Source organism: Periplaneta americana, chromosome 8, assembly GCF_040183065.1.
Source record: "Periplaneta americana isolate PAMFEO1 chromosome 8, P.americana_PAMFEO1_priV1, whole genome shotgun sequence".
Classification (NCBI taxonomy): Eukaryota; Metazoa; Arthropoda; class Insecta; order Blattodea; family Blattidae; genus Periplaneta; species Periplaneta americana.
In genome coordinates this window covers 13,144,367-13,158,053 of record NC_091124.1, presented here as the reverse complement: position 1 = coordinate 13,158,053, position 13,687 = coordinate 13,144,367, and the positions used below count along the sequence as shown (strand labels likewise).

At 40.4% G+C, this 13,687-nt stretch overlaps 2 protein-coding genes across 3 annotated transcripts in view; both read left to right on the top strand.

Annotated features, from left to right (window-relative positions):
* Positions 1-13,687, top strand: part of LOC138704497 (CD82 antigen-like) — a 259,118-nt gene that overhangs the window by 83,214 nt on the left and 162,217 nt on the right. The window lies entirely within an intron of this gene.
* On the top strand, positions 42-2,896 carry LOC138704495 (uncharacterized). Its single transcript, XM_069832417.1, has 2 exons — positions 42-804; positions 883-2,896. Exons 1-2 carry the CDS (start codon positions 531-533, stop codon positions 2,844-2,846), a joined length of 2,238 nt encoding a protein of 745 aa, XP_069688518.1. The 5' UTR covers positions 42-530; the 3' UTR covers positions 2,847-2,896.

The window sequence follows — 13,687 nt, the reverse complement described above, 5'->3', positions numbered from 1 at the left end:
GCGCCCAACGTGTGGTCACAATCACCACTCACCCTCAAATGGCGCCCAACGTGGGGCTCGAAGGAAGACAGCTGTTCCAGTGACCGGCCCCGGGTGCGAACACAGCACCAAACAACGAGGAGGACCGGACGGAGCAGTTCAGCCCTGCATTGCCGAGGAACGACGCTGGAAGGCGGGAACAGAACCAAGCCATCGCGACATCACGACAACACTAGAGAAGACAACACGGGGACCACCAGAGAAGGCGACTCGGAGAGGCGGTGGTAAGTATGAATAGAAGACGTACGAATGTGTATATATGTATATGATATTTTGGGGGAATAACTATAAAGTGTATATGTTTCAATTTCTGGTGTGATATTTCGGGTGTATATATATATGTATTTTTTTTTTTGTGTGTGATATTTTGGGGGAAAGAGTGAAATAAGTGTATTGCGTAATTTGTTGGAAGTGAGTCGAGTGCAAATACAGGCCTAGTTAGATTATTATTGGGAAAGCAAGCGTCGGATAGATGACAGAGTAGCATATAGATGATACTACGTAGCCATAGGAGTAAGGTAGTTAGGAAAATACGAGAAAGACGAGGAAATAGAAACAAGGGAACCATGGAGCAAAGGAAGGACGAGGAAATTATGGAAATTAGGGAGGAGGTCGAGAATAACGCAGGACAAGAAATAGAGGGAGAGCGAACGGTGGAAAAGCAACAGAGTAGAGACAGTGGCAAAGGGGAAATGACGCTAGAACAGTTATGGGAGCAGATGAGACAATTCATGGAAAATAAATTAGACAACAATTCAAGGGAAAGTAGAGAACAAATAAAACAAATGGAAACTAAATTAGAGAATAACTCAAGGGAAAGTAGAGAGCAGATTCTGAGGGAAGGTAGAGAACAAATAAAACAAATGGAAACTAAATTAGAAAATAACTCGAGGGAAAGTAGAGAACAAATAAAGCAAATGGAAAATAAATTAGACAACAATTCAAGGGAAAGTAGAGAACAAATAAAACAAATGGAAAATAGATTGGGGGAAAGTTCGAGAGAGATTAGAGATCATATTGCAAAATTAGCGGAGAGAGGAAACAAGATGGAGGACAAAATAGAGAAGCTAGAGGGGAAATTAGCCGAGAATGGGATCGGAATGGAGAACCAATTGAAGATAGCTATGGATAGGATGTCAGAAAGTATGAAGGATTTAGAAGTTAGAGTTAGAGATAGCGCTACTAGAGAGAATAGCGACCTAAAATCAGCTGTTGAGGAAACGATAGTGGAGAAGGTTCGAGAAATTCAGAATTCGGTGGAAGAGAAAATAGGTGAGATGGATCAGGAAGTGGACGGTCTCAAGCGAGCCATAAAGAATAAGGAAAGGGCGGATAACGAATGTTTGGAAGAATTAAGAAGTAAACTAAACTCAATAAACGACGTACTAAATGGGGGTAGTCCCGCAAATTTAAGCGGACATAGCAGCTCGGACCGTGCAGTTTCTAGACAAGAGGGCACAAGTGAGAGCCCGGCATCAGGTAGCAACATAAATGTAAGACATGTTAACAATAGTGTTGGTGAGGAATGTCAGACCTCACGGGATGATGTGCGTAGTGAGTTGATAAATGTAAACGACAAGGCATATTTAGGCCGTCCTCAGTACCCCACCCACATTATGAATGAGATTGGTTACCCTATTTTTGATGAGGTTGAATTTTCAAACCCACATAATTACATAAGTGAGCTGGAAACGTACTTCAGAATAAGAGGGGTGCCGGATGACTTAAAAATGACTGTCGTACGAAAGAGCCTAAAGAGCCGACCACTCAACTGGGCGTTAGTGGCCCTAGGGGATAATGTCACTTATGAGGAATTCAGAGAAAAATTTTCGGAGAGATACTGGGGACAAAGACAACAACAAAGAATTAGGAAGGAAATTAATCAGAGCAGGTTTGACGCGGGAAGAGGCGTCTCTATGATAGACTATTTTCTTGAAATTGTTAAGAAAGGGAAAAGCCTCAATCCGCCAATACCGGATTCAGAGCTGATCCAAACTGTGATCTCGCAGTATCCCGAGAACATAAGATATAATCTGATCGTAGCAGGGCCCCGAGACTTCGGGGAAACAATAGATTTATTGACTGCGCTGGATGGTTCGGACGCCACGCACTATGAATGTAGTGGACGGGCAGATTATGAACATGGCAAAGGAAAGGGTTCAAGCCCCACCGACCAGAAAGCGGGGAAGGGGGCAAGTACGGTCTTTTCATCCCCAAGGACAGGAGCCCAAAATCAGAGTAACTGGGGTGGTGACAGGAGCCCCAACAATGCATATAGTCGGTACCATAATGGCCATAACGGAGGGAAAAGTCCCAACAGGGAGAGAAGGAGTGACCCGCCCTTTGGGGGTCCTTACACTAATAGTAGGAATAACCAGAGTAGTCATAACAGGATGAGGAACGATCGAGGAGGTGTTGGTCCCGTGCGTAGGGTTAACCACATACGATGGTACACGGGAAGACAAGAAAATGGAAATAATAGGCTTAGAACCCAACCTCACTGGCTTAGGAACAGAAATTACAGACAGGGATTCTGGCAGCCTAATTTTAGCAGGGGACCGCAAAATCGAGGTGATTGGAGGAGACAGGAGCAGGAGAGAGATAGGCGAGGCGTCCTACAAGAAATGGCCTCACAAGGGTGCAATAGGCCACCTACACAGTGTAACGTGGGACAAAGCAGGAATAGAGACATGAACGGACGTCAGCAAAGTCCGGTCAGAATGAGTATGGGCCGGGAGCCTATAAATTGTAGAAATAGAGACGAGGTAGCAGTGGAACCGACTGCATCACACTCGGGAAACTGCTAGACAGAAGTCTCAAGGGTTCGGAGATTTCTGTAGCTAAGTGCAATAAGTCACTATCAAAAGAATCCGCCAACGCTGTAAGCGTAAAGAGACAGAGCGATATTACTAACCCAGAGTTAGAAAGTAATGGGACTTATGTATTGCCTTATATAGATGCCAAAATATTTGGGATAAAGTGTTGTGTGTTGTTGGACTCGGGCTCCACAAATAATGTATGCAGCATGGAATTTTTTCAAAAGGTTAGGGATTCAGGAATAAAACTGCAAACGTTACCCATATGTTCACTGTACTGTGCGGGCGCCCTAAGCAAGAAGAAGGAAAAGGTAAAATATCAAGTATGGTTCGAGTTAGAGTGCGGAGACGTGAAATTAAATGCTATTTTTCTTGTGATACAAAGGTTGACTACCGACATCATTATTGGAGTAGAAAGCTTCTATGAATGGCTCGCGCTATTAGATTTCAGGGAAAACAGACTAGGGGTTACGGCAGGTAACGGCAGTGTAGGCCATGTCCCATTCAGTAGGGATAGCTCTAGACCGGAACTAGACGAAAGGACCGCGGAAGAGATAGGATTACAGGAAGAGTTATTTTTCGTAGAGCATCTAAAAATTTGTAAGAATGTAATTATAGAGGTTAATCCGTGGGAAGGTAACGAGGTAACTAGGGAAGTGTGTCAAGTAGACTGCGGAGAATGCGAGTTGTGTATCGGCGAATTAGTCCAGGCGAGACAAATAGGACGTAATCTCATTAGCGGTAGGGCCAGATATGGTAATGAGATTTCGCTTGGCGATCTTAGGCAGGTAGTCGCGTCTAACAATAGGAAGACAGATACTTTCGAAATAGTGAGAGATAAAGTTAACCAGGCACACGGCCTGAGTGAGAGTGAAAGAAAACGCTTAATGGATGTTGTAGGTAGCCATTTAAATGTCTTTTCAGACGCTCCGGGTCTGTGTAGAGTGTATACACACAAAAGTAAGGTGGTAGGAATGGAGGAATTTCGGCATAAATGTAGACCCATCCCCCTATCTCTAAGGGATCAGGCAGACGAAGTCATAAATGATATGTTAAAAGACGGAGTTATAGAAGTATCGGACTCTCCTTACGTAAATGCATTGTGCTGGGTTAGGAAGCCCAATGGAAGCTTAAGAGTAACGATCGATGCCCGACACGTTAACTCGTTTTCAGTTAAAGATAATTTCAGGACGGAGTCTGTGGACACTTTGTTAGGCCGTATCAGTGACTGTTCTATATTCACTAGTTTGGACTTGACCAGTTCGTATTGGCAGATTCCGCTGGACGAGGACTCGAGAAAATTCACAGCGTTCCTACATAACGGGAAAGTTTATCAGTATACCCGATGCCCATTCGGCATCGCGAGTTCTGGATCTGCGCTACTAAGGGCACTTGACATAATTTTTGGTGATTCGACGAAAGGTTTTCTGGCACAGTACATTGACGATTTTCTTATATATGGCAATAATGTGGATAGGCATATTAGGGATATTGATTTTGTACTTACTAAATTGAGAGAGGCTGGTATGACAGTCAAGCTGGGGAAAACAGCATTTTTTAAAGTTGAGACAGTTTTCCTGGGTTACGTAATTTCGTCTGACGGAATTAGACCGGACCAAGAGAGAATTCAGAGCATTTCGAGGATCCCGCCGCCGCGGAACCGGAAACAGGTTCGTAGATATCTAGGTATCCTACAATACCAGAATCGGTTTCTCGTCAATTATGCTAAGCATGTAGCCCCACTCAGAGCATTATTGAAGAAGGATACACCCTTCAGGTGGGGGTCGGCAGAGCAGGAAGCATTCGATCGAACGAAACTGCTTTTTGCCGACTCAATTCTGTTGGAAAGGCCTAACGACAGCCTACCTTTTCAGATTTATACGGATGCGTCTTCATATGGATATGGAGCAATTCTATGTCAGACAGATGAAGATAATAAGCGACATGTGATTGCCACAGCTTCTAGGGGACTGTCGCGTACCGAAAGCAACGCATCAATCACGGAACTAGAGATTTCTGCTGTGTACTTCGCACTACAGAAGTTCCGTCAGTATATCTTTAATAGGCAGATAATCATATTTACTGACCATGTAAGCCTAGCGTTTCTGAGTAGATGCAAATTGACGAACTCTAGAATATCTAGATATGTGCACGAAATTTTGGCTCATGATGTGACGATCAGACATATTCCGGGGGCAGACAATATCTTTGGTGATTGTCTCTCTCGTTTGAATTCCAAATCGGGGCTACCGGAAACTATCACCGCCCCCGCGTACGAAATTGCCGTGATGAAAATTGATTCCACGAGGAATGGAGCTCTGACGGGAAAATTTCGGAAAATTGCAGATTTGCAGCAGGAGGATTCCACGATAAGGGCCTTAATGGACAAAGCTAGAGAAATCTCACAGGTGAAAGACGAAGTGTATGGATTGCGCTCTGGTATCTTGTATAAATTGCATGGTAGGGATATCCAGAAGTGGAAGATATACATACCTGCGAGTATGGAGAATGAACTTATAAACAACTTTCACCTATCTATGTGTCACTCTGGGAGTGATAGGATCATTTTAACTATGTCAGAATCATTTTATATTAAACAACTGTCAAAGAAGGTTAGAAGGGTAATATCTCGTTGCGAGGTCTGCCAGAGGGCGAAACCTCTAAATGTAAGGTATGACAATGTACCACAGGTCATTATCAGGGGTAAAAAGAATGAACTTGTAGCAGTGGACGAACACGGTCCAATGCCCACATCGTCCTTCGGACACAGGTACATATTTGTTACGTACGATGTGTTCACAAAATTTGTAAAGATTTACCCTTTAAGAAATATCTCTAGCAAGTTGTGTGCTGATAAGCTGGTTAGAGACTACATACCGACTTACGGCCCGGTAACAGCGGTGCTCATTGACAATGTGTCGGTACATAAATCGAAAGTGTTTTGCAAAAGGCTGGAAGATGCGGGCGTGAAACTATACAATTGCTCCGCATACTTTCCCAGCGGTAATCCCTGCGAAAGAGCGCTTAGGGATATATCATTGTACCTCCGTATTCTGTGTCACCGAAACCACAAGGACTGGTTTAGGCAATGTGAGGTGATTGAGAGAGTCATGAACCACTCTATCAATCCAACGACCGGAATAGCTCCGATCAAACTTATGTTAGGGATCGATCCCGATCCCATGATAAAGAGTTTGCCGCAGGCAATACAGGAGGGTGAGCCTCCTAGTGATGAACTACTGTGTAAACTAGCTTTCGACCGAATCAGGAAAAAGGCTGAGTATAGACTCGGTAAAGTTAAAAGATATCGCCACAAATGGGAGCCCTCACCCGGCGATTTGGTATTGCTAAGGGACGTGAAGTTATCTTCCGCCCTTAGAGGACGTTACTCACGCATGGAGCTACTGTACAAAGGGCCCTACGAAATTAAAAGTAGATATGGAGACCATACTTTCGAATTGGTAGAAAGGGGAAAAAGTAAACCTGTTGGAAGGTACCACAAGCAACTCTTGCGGCCTTTCAAACAGGAGAGGCTAGGAGGCAGGAATGAGAAAGAGTAGGATGGTTAGTCTCACGCGTACAGCTAGGTGAACCTGTACAGGGCGGCTGGTACAACCAAGCACGCAGAGTGTGTAACTGATCAATTAATAAATAAATGTAAATATGTGAATGAATGGTATTGTACATATGTAAATGTGGATATAAATTGTACATTGTTGTGCTTATTGTGTGAGAGTTGTGTACATAGAAAGGCTTGTGAAGATATATGTAATATTTATTGTAATTGTTTGTAGTGACATTGTAATCTCACTGTATTGTAAATAATGTGTTACCGGCTGATATCGCGTGGGGGAACTATGAGGCTAGTTATAGGCAGAAAGCGGGGACATCTCATAACATTGGAAACTCTTTCGGGAATTTCCAATGGTTATGTAGATGGGCATTTGAAGCAGTAATTAGGAGAGGGAGAGACCGATTTATTAGCGAAGTGATATCTCCATATTTCTATTACATGTATTCGCGGGGATGTTCTGGCGACTTCGTTAGAATTAGCTTCCTCACACAGGTGTTTCGTCACTTGTCAGCATCGGACAGATTTAGGGCCACCTTGAGCGGGGTTTCATAGAGACTCGATGAAGCATAAAACCCTAAAGTTAGACTGGACCCGTGGGAAAGCAACTGCCAAGCTTGGGTTTTCCAAAGAACGGGTATTCTTGTGAGATATACAAACTAATTAGATGTTATGGGAAATCCAAAGTTTAAATTTAGAGATGACATATTTCGCGCCCAATAAGAAGAGATCTTGGTCCAGCTTATGAGGTCACTTTGGACCAATAGGGAATAGATTTTAGGCCAGTTAGTGACGTAGTTTTTAACCAATAGGATAGTTAGTTTTAGCGTAGGATAGGTTTTTATAAATAAGGGCGACGGGGAGCGGAGATGAGGACTACTATTCCGCTTCGGAGCGGAGATCATCAAAAACTACTTTACATCGTGTCGGCAGCCCTACATACAGGGCAGAATAACTACTTCGTTTGGTGTCGACAGGACTACTATTTCGCTTCGTGTCATAGTGTACTGGACAGAGTATTGAATTTGTAGTATCGGATAGAGCTTATTCAGAGCCGCCATAGAGTAGATACAAAAGGCGACCAACGATTGAATTATATGTCAGCCGGAAATACATATTCTAGGGTTTACCAAGTGGATACTACAATAAACTTATAGTTTTGAAGTTTACGCTGCCTTTTATTTAAGTAGCCGGCTTGGTATTATTCCCGACATCACCCTATACCACAACAGTACCTCGGCTACCCTGAGTGAATCTCACGCAACATCGAGACGCACCCACCCTCAAATGGCGCCCAACGTGTGGTCACAATCACCACTCACCCTCAGGCGAGACTTTTGTTTGAGACTCATCCCCCTCCCACTTCCATACCGGTACATAACTCATCCCTGCCATTACCGTACCGATACTCAATCCCATTCGAAAAATACAAATTCCGGTGAAATCGAAAATAATAATAATTTTACTCAAAACTAGTTGGTACCACCCAAAGAACGACAAAAATACAAGTAGGTATATGATGTAATAATAACACGAAATATTAGTTAAAAATCATTTATAGTATTCAAACTATTTTAGGCTTGGTGCTGCGGCAATCGTTCAATACAAATTGAAAATGATGCTTGCGCTGTTACCAACGGATTTATAAAGAAACTTGATTGTGGTCCACATCACTTGACAAAAAGAAATTCGATAGCTCCATCTTCTCCATATCCACATTTCAAATGCTTCTAATCTCTTCTCTTCACTTCGTCGTAATGTCCATGTTTCTGCCCACATAGAAAGCCACACTCCACACAAAGCACTTCACTAGTCTCTTCCTTAATTCTTTTTCCAGAGGTCCGCAGAAAATGCTCCTTTTTCTATTTAAAGCTTCCTTTGCCATTGCTATCCTCCTTTTGACTTCCTGGCAGCAACTCATGTTACTGCTTATAGTACACCCCAAGTATCTGAAGCTGTCCACTTGCTCTACTGCCTCATTTAGAATTCGCAAATTTACCTTTTTTATTTTTCTTCCTATGACCATGGTATTCGTTTGCATTTACTTTCATCTCATACTGTTCACAGCTGTCATTTAGCTGCAGTAGCACACCCCTTAGTAGCATCTCCTCTTCTGCTAACAACGCCATATCATCAACAAAATCTTATGCACTTTATTCTTTTCCCTCCTATTATCACCCCTCCGAAGTTCTGAACACAGTTCTTCACTAAATGTCACAAGTAGATGTTGAACAGGGTAGGTGATAAAGGACATATTTCTCAATAAGGAAATATATTAAAGAAAAACTACAGTTCCAGCATGAAGTCAAGCTGTGAGTACATGTACTTGAAAAAAATCAGCGGTCTGGCTTCAAACTGTTTTCGAGATAATACTCCTTATGTAAGACAATTTTATTTAACATTGTCAAGATAGGCAATTCCGTATCCCTTTAAGATCAATAATTTATGATTGAATAACATGCAGTACAACTACATATTGACTATCTTAAAGATATTCACAGCAGCGTGTTACGTCATACACTGTCCTCTGAAACTTATTTCCAAACGACATATTATAAAGTCAAAAGATTCAGTGGTTCCGCTCACTTCTCAAACTGTTATTTGAAACCTGGTGTAGACAAGGGTGGTTACCGGGTTTGAACTCCCCTTGAACTTTTTGAAAAAATTACATATTTAGATTTGAGTATTTTTTTATCCCTTCTCTAATTTTTCATTGTCAGAGTAACAAAATCTACATCGACACAAGGCATAGTCCTCCTACCCCTCCTTCAGTATAATCCCTGTACTTGGTGTTGAGGAACGTTCGAATTATAACAATGCTACCTTTATTATAGAGAGACCTACCGACTAGTACCGACCTTGTAATAAAATGAAGCTGATACAACATGAAATTTAACTTGTTGTGAAACATATTGAAAAGGTTGTGCAGTGGTCTATTTTAAACTCATTTCATGAGCGGTATTCACTCGTTCGAGTTCTGACTACAACGTTCGTCGTTTGCCGGTCGGGGCAAGTTACCTGGTTGAGGTTTTTTCTGGGGTTTTCCCTCAACCCAATACGAGCAAATGCTGGGTAACTTTCGGTGCTGGACCCCGGACTCATTTCACCGGTATTATCACCTTCATCTCATTCAGACGCTAAATAACCTCAGATGTTGATACAGCGTCGTAAAATAACCTACTAAAAACGTTCGTTTAACGTTTTGTGTAGTTGACAGTTCATATTTTTAATATAAACTTCGCATTATAGTATTTAGTAAAGTGCGATCGAGAAGTCTCTCCGCAGTGCTTGTGCAGCCCTTGGCTCGAAGAGAATCCACTAGGCAGAGAATTCAAGAGGCAGCACTGGCCGCTAAGCATATGATGGACTGGGGATGTGAGATTGTCAAACCGAAATTAATGGGGAAGTGCCAACTCTCTACAGGATTACGTGCCAACTTTTTACAGAATTACTAGCATTAGTGGAACTGCGGTGGGACTTTTCGATCGCACACTGTATTAGTATTTATTTATTTAACCTGGTAGAGATAAGGCCGTCGGGCCTTCTCTGCCCATCTACCAGGAGATTCCAACTATAATATGAAGAATAAAATTACAATTAGTATTAAATTTACAATTACAATTACAAATAAAATCAAAGTACGAAAAGATTACCTGACTAATGGAAGCTAGATAATTTATCAACAGTAATCTCACTAGACGTTTTGATTTATCTAGAGAAAATCAAAACTCGAGTGGGATTTAATTGACTATTACACGATTAGAAGAAAGTATATAAAGATTAGAAGTAACGAAGTAGTCCAATACAATAAAATATTAATTGACTTACGAAAATACAACTGTCTTCAAATGTATTATTGTACCATCTCAACATTACAAATATTACGCTAGATGCATGCTAGATGGCAGTAGTGAGCAATGCCTTCTCGTCGAGAAGTTCTCGATCTATTATGCACGATGGCAATGTTACTAGTCAAGAAGGCTTTGTTAATTCAGTTTCATTTTTATTAAAATGCAACATTCCACTTCAATTATCCGAATCCCAGTAATCAACGTCACTTGACAGATGATTTTCAATAAATCTTAATATTAAACAATCTCTGATACGTGACTATCCATAATATCATATAGCAGAAGCTATAACATAACCTAACTAATATACACAAGTGTTAGAAAAGTTTTAATTAACGACGATGACATAAAAAATAAACATGACTAATTTTAAAAGGTATAATTATTGAATGTACAATTTTCAAATTTGAATGCGGTTGGTGGTTCAATTGATGTTATATTGGACGTGTGCGTAATAGAAGTGGAACTCGTTGATTTAGGCCTACATGGTGTATTCAACTTATTCAGGATTTCCGAATGGTGCTCTTCATTTATTTGTAAATCGGATTTCAGAAGATGCATAGGTATGATCAGTGATTTTTATTAATTCTTGTTCTTGAATGCCAATGCGAGTCATATTTGAAACTGCTGTGCATCGACTGGAGTGGTTTGTAATTTTATATAACTTATATATATATTTTGACGTCCAGACCAGAGCTGTTTCAAATGTTGGCAAACAAAGAAACAAATGCTAGGGACGCGATAAAATTAAACAAATGTTAGGGACGCGATAAAATTAAACAAATGCTAGGGACGCGATAAAATTGTGCGATAAGCAGCCATGATTGGTTATTTTATATTTACTGAATTACAAATTAAACCTAGAATAACAAAATTGTATAGTGATGAAATTACTGGATATTGAAATATTTTGTGATAGATTAAGGAAACTATTTACAAGAAATCAATTACTGACCAAGTGCCTAGTAAGTCTGCGTTTGAATTCAATTTTATTTCGACAGTCCCTGATGCTAGCATGTAGCGAATTCCAGAGTCTTGGCAGGGCTATTTTGAAAGAGGATGAGTATGAGGAGGTGCGATGGGATGGTATTGTTAGTATTGTTTCATGACGAGAGCGTGTGTTCAGATTATGGTGGGAAGAAAGGTAAGTGAAGCGAGATGACAGGAGAGTTCAAGATTTCGTTCTGTGTTCTTTGATATTATACGTCTAAGCTACCACAAAGCTCAGTTTTACAAGTTTTTAGCAAAAAATCGGGTAGTGATTCTGGCGAGGCTAGTGAAAATTTCACATTGGCAAATGTTTCTTTGCACAGCAGCATGATGTCGCGAACGTTCTTCTCGAAATTAGTTTCACATCCCCCTGTGAAAATTCAGCTGATGATGATGATGATAAGAATAATAATGACGTATATACAACATTTTAAATATCGATCATGTAAATTGTAAACAATTTTAATAATGACTCCCCCCTTGACAATATTCTTCATACACCTGTATTAGGTAAATTGAAACAGTTCATGGAAAAGAAATACTTTTGACATCCCTAATACAAAATCACGCGACTCGACAAATTAATCCGCTTTACTCAGTTTATTAGATACCGAAACAACTATACATTGCTTTGTGACACAAGACGCTCGACAGCTGTCTAGCTAGAGGAGCAGAGGCACAAAGGGAGGCAGGTGTTGCTATGGTAACAAACATCGCATTTAACTTCAGCAGTCTTGCCAACCACTGTATGCACATCGCCAATTGTAGATTTTCCTCTTCGCTGGTTTGTCTCTGATATAAGAAATACCACTTTTCTTCGCTTGATCCTGGAAACTCGAGAGCACTTTCAATTTCTTCCTCATTCATTAAGGATAAGTCGCTAATTTATTAACTATAAAGCAAGGAAAATAGTGTGGTAAACTCTGCATGAGTGAATCTGTAGTAGGTAGTTGAAAGATAACTTGTTAGGAATTGTAACTTGTCAGGAATTCATTAACGACATACTTAGCATTATGTAAATGGATGAAAAGATGAAGGGGGTTTTCCCCTTGCAAACTAGAAAATACAGGCGGAGAAATCATAATATGAGTAGCTTAATATCAAAGGCGGACATCTGACCTTCAGATGAAATTTAGATAATGTGGATTCTTATAATTTTTTCATGCTTTTTTTCAGTTATGGTGAAACTATATACAAACTCTAACACTACATTTATAAAAATAAATTGTTTTAAAATACTACGAAGAACACTGTGAAACAAAAAAGTGTCTCTAGATCAAAACTATGGAGACGACAGATGTCAGTCGTTGATATTAAGCTACTCATATGGCTAATTTATGATTTAGCTAAATGCTAAATATAAAAGGCATGATCGATCGCTTATCCTTATGGTGACAGAGACAACCTATCGCGCATAATGTACAGTAGTGGGCAAAAAAAAAAAAAAAAAAAAAAAAAAAAAAAAAAAAAAAAAAACCGGACCGACCCTTGTAGTTGATTTCAGAGCCCGACAGACTGGTAACTAAGACTTTCGTGGTTCGAATCCTGCCTGGGAAGGAAACTTTTTTTTTTGTTCCTTATTCAAATTTGTTCCCAATACATTTCGATTGCTGGTAATCTGGGAATAATAAGTTCATTAAGTAGTAAAATATCGCTGCAATCGAAAAGTTTTGGGAATAAATTTGAATAAGGAACAAAAAAAAGTTTCCTTCCCAGGAAGGATTCGAACCACGAAAGTCTTAGTTACCAGTCTATCGTGCTCTGGAGTGAACAAGGCTCTGAAATCAGCTACAAGGGTCGGTCCGGTTTTTTTTGCCACTACTGTACGAAGCTAATCTGATAAAATTATAGTACGAAATTATAATTAATACAGTTGACAATATTAATCAACAAGAAAACATTTCGTTATTGACAAGCGTAGAATGAGGAGTGTTGGAGTTAAAACCCAGGAAAGTTAGCGAATAATGACAATAGGGCTTTGCAATACGCGTGGATTTTTTTTGACAGCTGTCGTATCTATTTTTCATGATTACGGGCCTGCGTTGTTTTCATTGTATGTGTGAGAAATATTATATGTGATTTATCTGGCTTCCCTGTAATGGATATCACACTTCAACGTTGACTTCGTGTAAAATAATTAATTCGGTATATAAATTAATAATCAAGGAAATATAAGGTGAGGCAGAAATATCTCCCCATTTTCAACTGCACATAAAATGGAAAATATTGAAGTCAAATATCAAACAGTAGTCGAGTTAGCTCTGTGGTAGCTTGTCTGCCGCCAGACTAACCGGCCCGGGTTCGATTCCCGGCGGGATCAGAAATTTTAATATAAAATTTCTACCTCGGGACTAGATTGCACTAGATTGTGCACCAATATGCCTGGGTTAAATCCCAAATCTCTCCGCAGTGCATATGAA

What these genes read in the sequence shown, in the direction of transcription:
- LOC138704495 (XM_069832417.1), top strand. Translation starts at nt 531, where the DNA reads ATGATACTACGTAGCCATAGGAGTAAGGTAGTTAGGAAAATACGAGAA. An exon ending in AGACAACAATTCAAGGGAAA is followed by an intron (nt 805 to 882) that starts GTAGAGAACAAA and finishes TTCTGAGGGAAG; the next exon opens with GTAGAGAACAAATAAAACAA.